The sequence below is a fragment of the Pristiophorus japonicus genome, chromosome 9 (assembly GCF_044704955.1).
Source record: "Pristiophorus japonicus isolate sPriJap1 chromosome 9, sPriJap1.hap1, whole genome shotgun sequence".
In the NCBI taxonomy this organism is placed as follows: Eukaryota; Metazoa; Chordata; class Chondrichthyes; family Pristiophoridae; genus Pristiophorus; species Pristiophorus japonicus.
This window is the reverse complement of record NC_091985.1, coordinates 147,648,894-147,650,021: the sequence shown is the minus strand read 5'-3', so window position 1 is coordinate 147,650,021 and position 1,128 is coordinate 147,648,894. Positions and strand designations below refer to the sequence as shown.

Sequence of the window (1,128 nt, the reverse complement as noted above, 5' to 3'; positions counted from 1 at the left end):
AGCGGGTAGGGAGATATACAGAGAAAGGAGTCACAGCCAGCCTGACCCCAGGGGAGAGGGACAGTGTGCAGCCTGACCCCAGGGGACTGTGTCCAGTCTGACTCTCGGGGGAGAGGGACAGCCTGACCCCAGAGGACTGTGTCCAGTCTGACCCTCGGGGGAGAGGGACAGCCTGACCCCAGGGGAGAGGGTCCAGTCTGACCCAGGGGACTGTGTGCAGTCTGACCCAGGGGAGAAGGTCCAGTCTGATCCAGGGGGCAGTCTGCAGTCTGACCAAGGGGACAGTGTCCAGTCTGACCCTCAGGGGACAGTGTCCAGTCTGACCCTCAGGGGACAGTGTCCAGTCTGACCCTCAGGGGACAGTGTCCAGCCTGACCCAGGGGAGAGGGACATCCTGACCCAGGGGACAGTGTGCAGTCTGACCCAGGGGAGAGGGACATCCTGACCCAGGGGAGTGTGTGCAGCCTGACCCAGGGGAGTGTGTGCAGCCTGACCCTCAGGGGACAGGGTCCAGCCTGACCCAGGGGAGAAGGTCCAGTCTGACCCAGGGGAGAGGAGTGTCGCTGGGAGGTGTGACGGAGTGGAGCGGGTTTGCGGGCTGATTGCGGAGCGGTGCCGGGAGAGGCGAGCTCCGCGCGGAGACAGAGGCAGGGCGCTGCACTGTCGGTATTTGGAGCAGGACCAGAGTCCCAAGCCTGGAGATGGGAGCCGGCAGCTCGGCGCAGGACTCCGCCCGCCCCAGCCCCGCCGACAGCCCGACTGAGGGGGACATAAGCCGGCTGGAGGCGAGCAACCAGGAGAGGCAGCACACGGAGGAGGACGGTGGCAAGGTGAGCGGCTGGAGGTGGGGCTCACGGTATGGGTGAGGTGGTCTGGGGTGGGGTGGGGAGAGGAGGAGGTGGGGGAGGGAGAGATGGTCCTGGGGTTGTGAGGGGGTGGGGGAGAGCTGGTGGGAGATTGTAGTAGTTAAAACCTTCGAACCTTCTGCCCCCCCCCCCCCCCGCCTCCTCCTCGTCCCCCCCCGTCTCCCCCCCGCCCCCCCGTCTCCTTCCCCCCACTTCCCCCCGCCCGCCCCCCCCCGTCTCCCCCCCACTCCCCCCGCCCCCCCCTCCGATTCCCTCCCACCCC

At 67.6% G+C, this 1,128-nt stretch overlaps 1 protein-coding gene across 1 annotated transcript in view; it reads left to right on the top strand.

The window, feature by feature from the left end:
* The first annotated feature begins 381 nt into the window (after positions 1 to 381).
* LOC139273264 (A-kinase anchor protein 12-like) overlaps positions 382 to 1,128 on the top strand; it is an 86,986-nt gene continuing 86,239 nt past the window's right edge. The window contains exon 1 of the mRNA XM_070889932.1: positions 382 to 830. Coding sequence (XP_070746033.1) covers positions 702 to 830 — 129 coding nt within the window. The 5' untranslated portion in view covers positions 382 to 701. The remainder of the gene's footprint in view (positions 831 to 1,128) is intronic.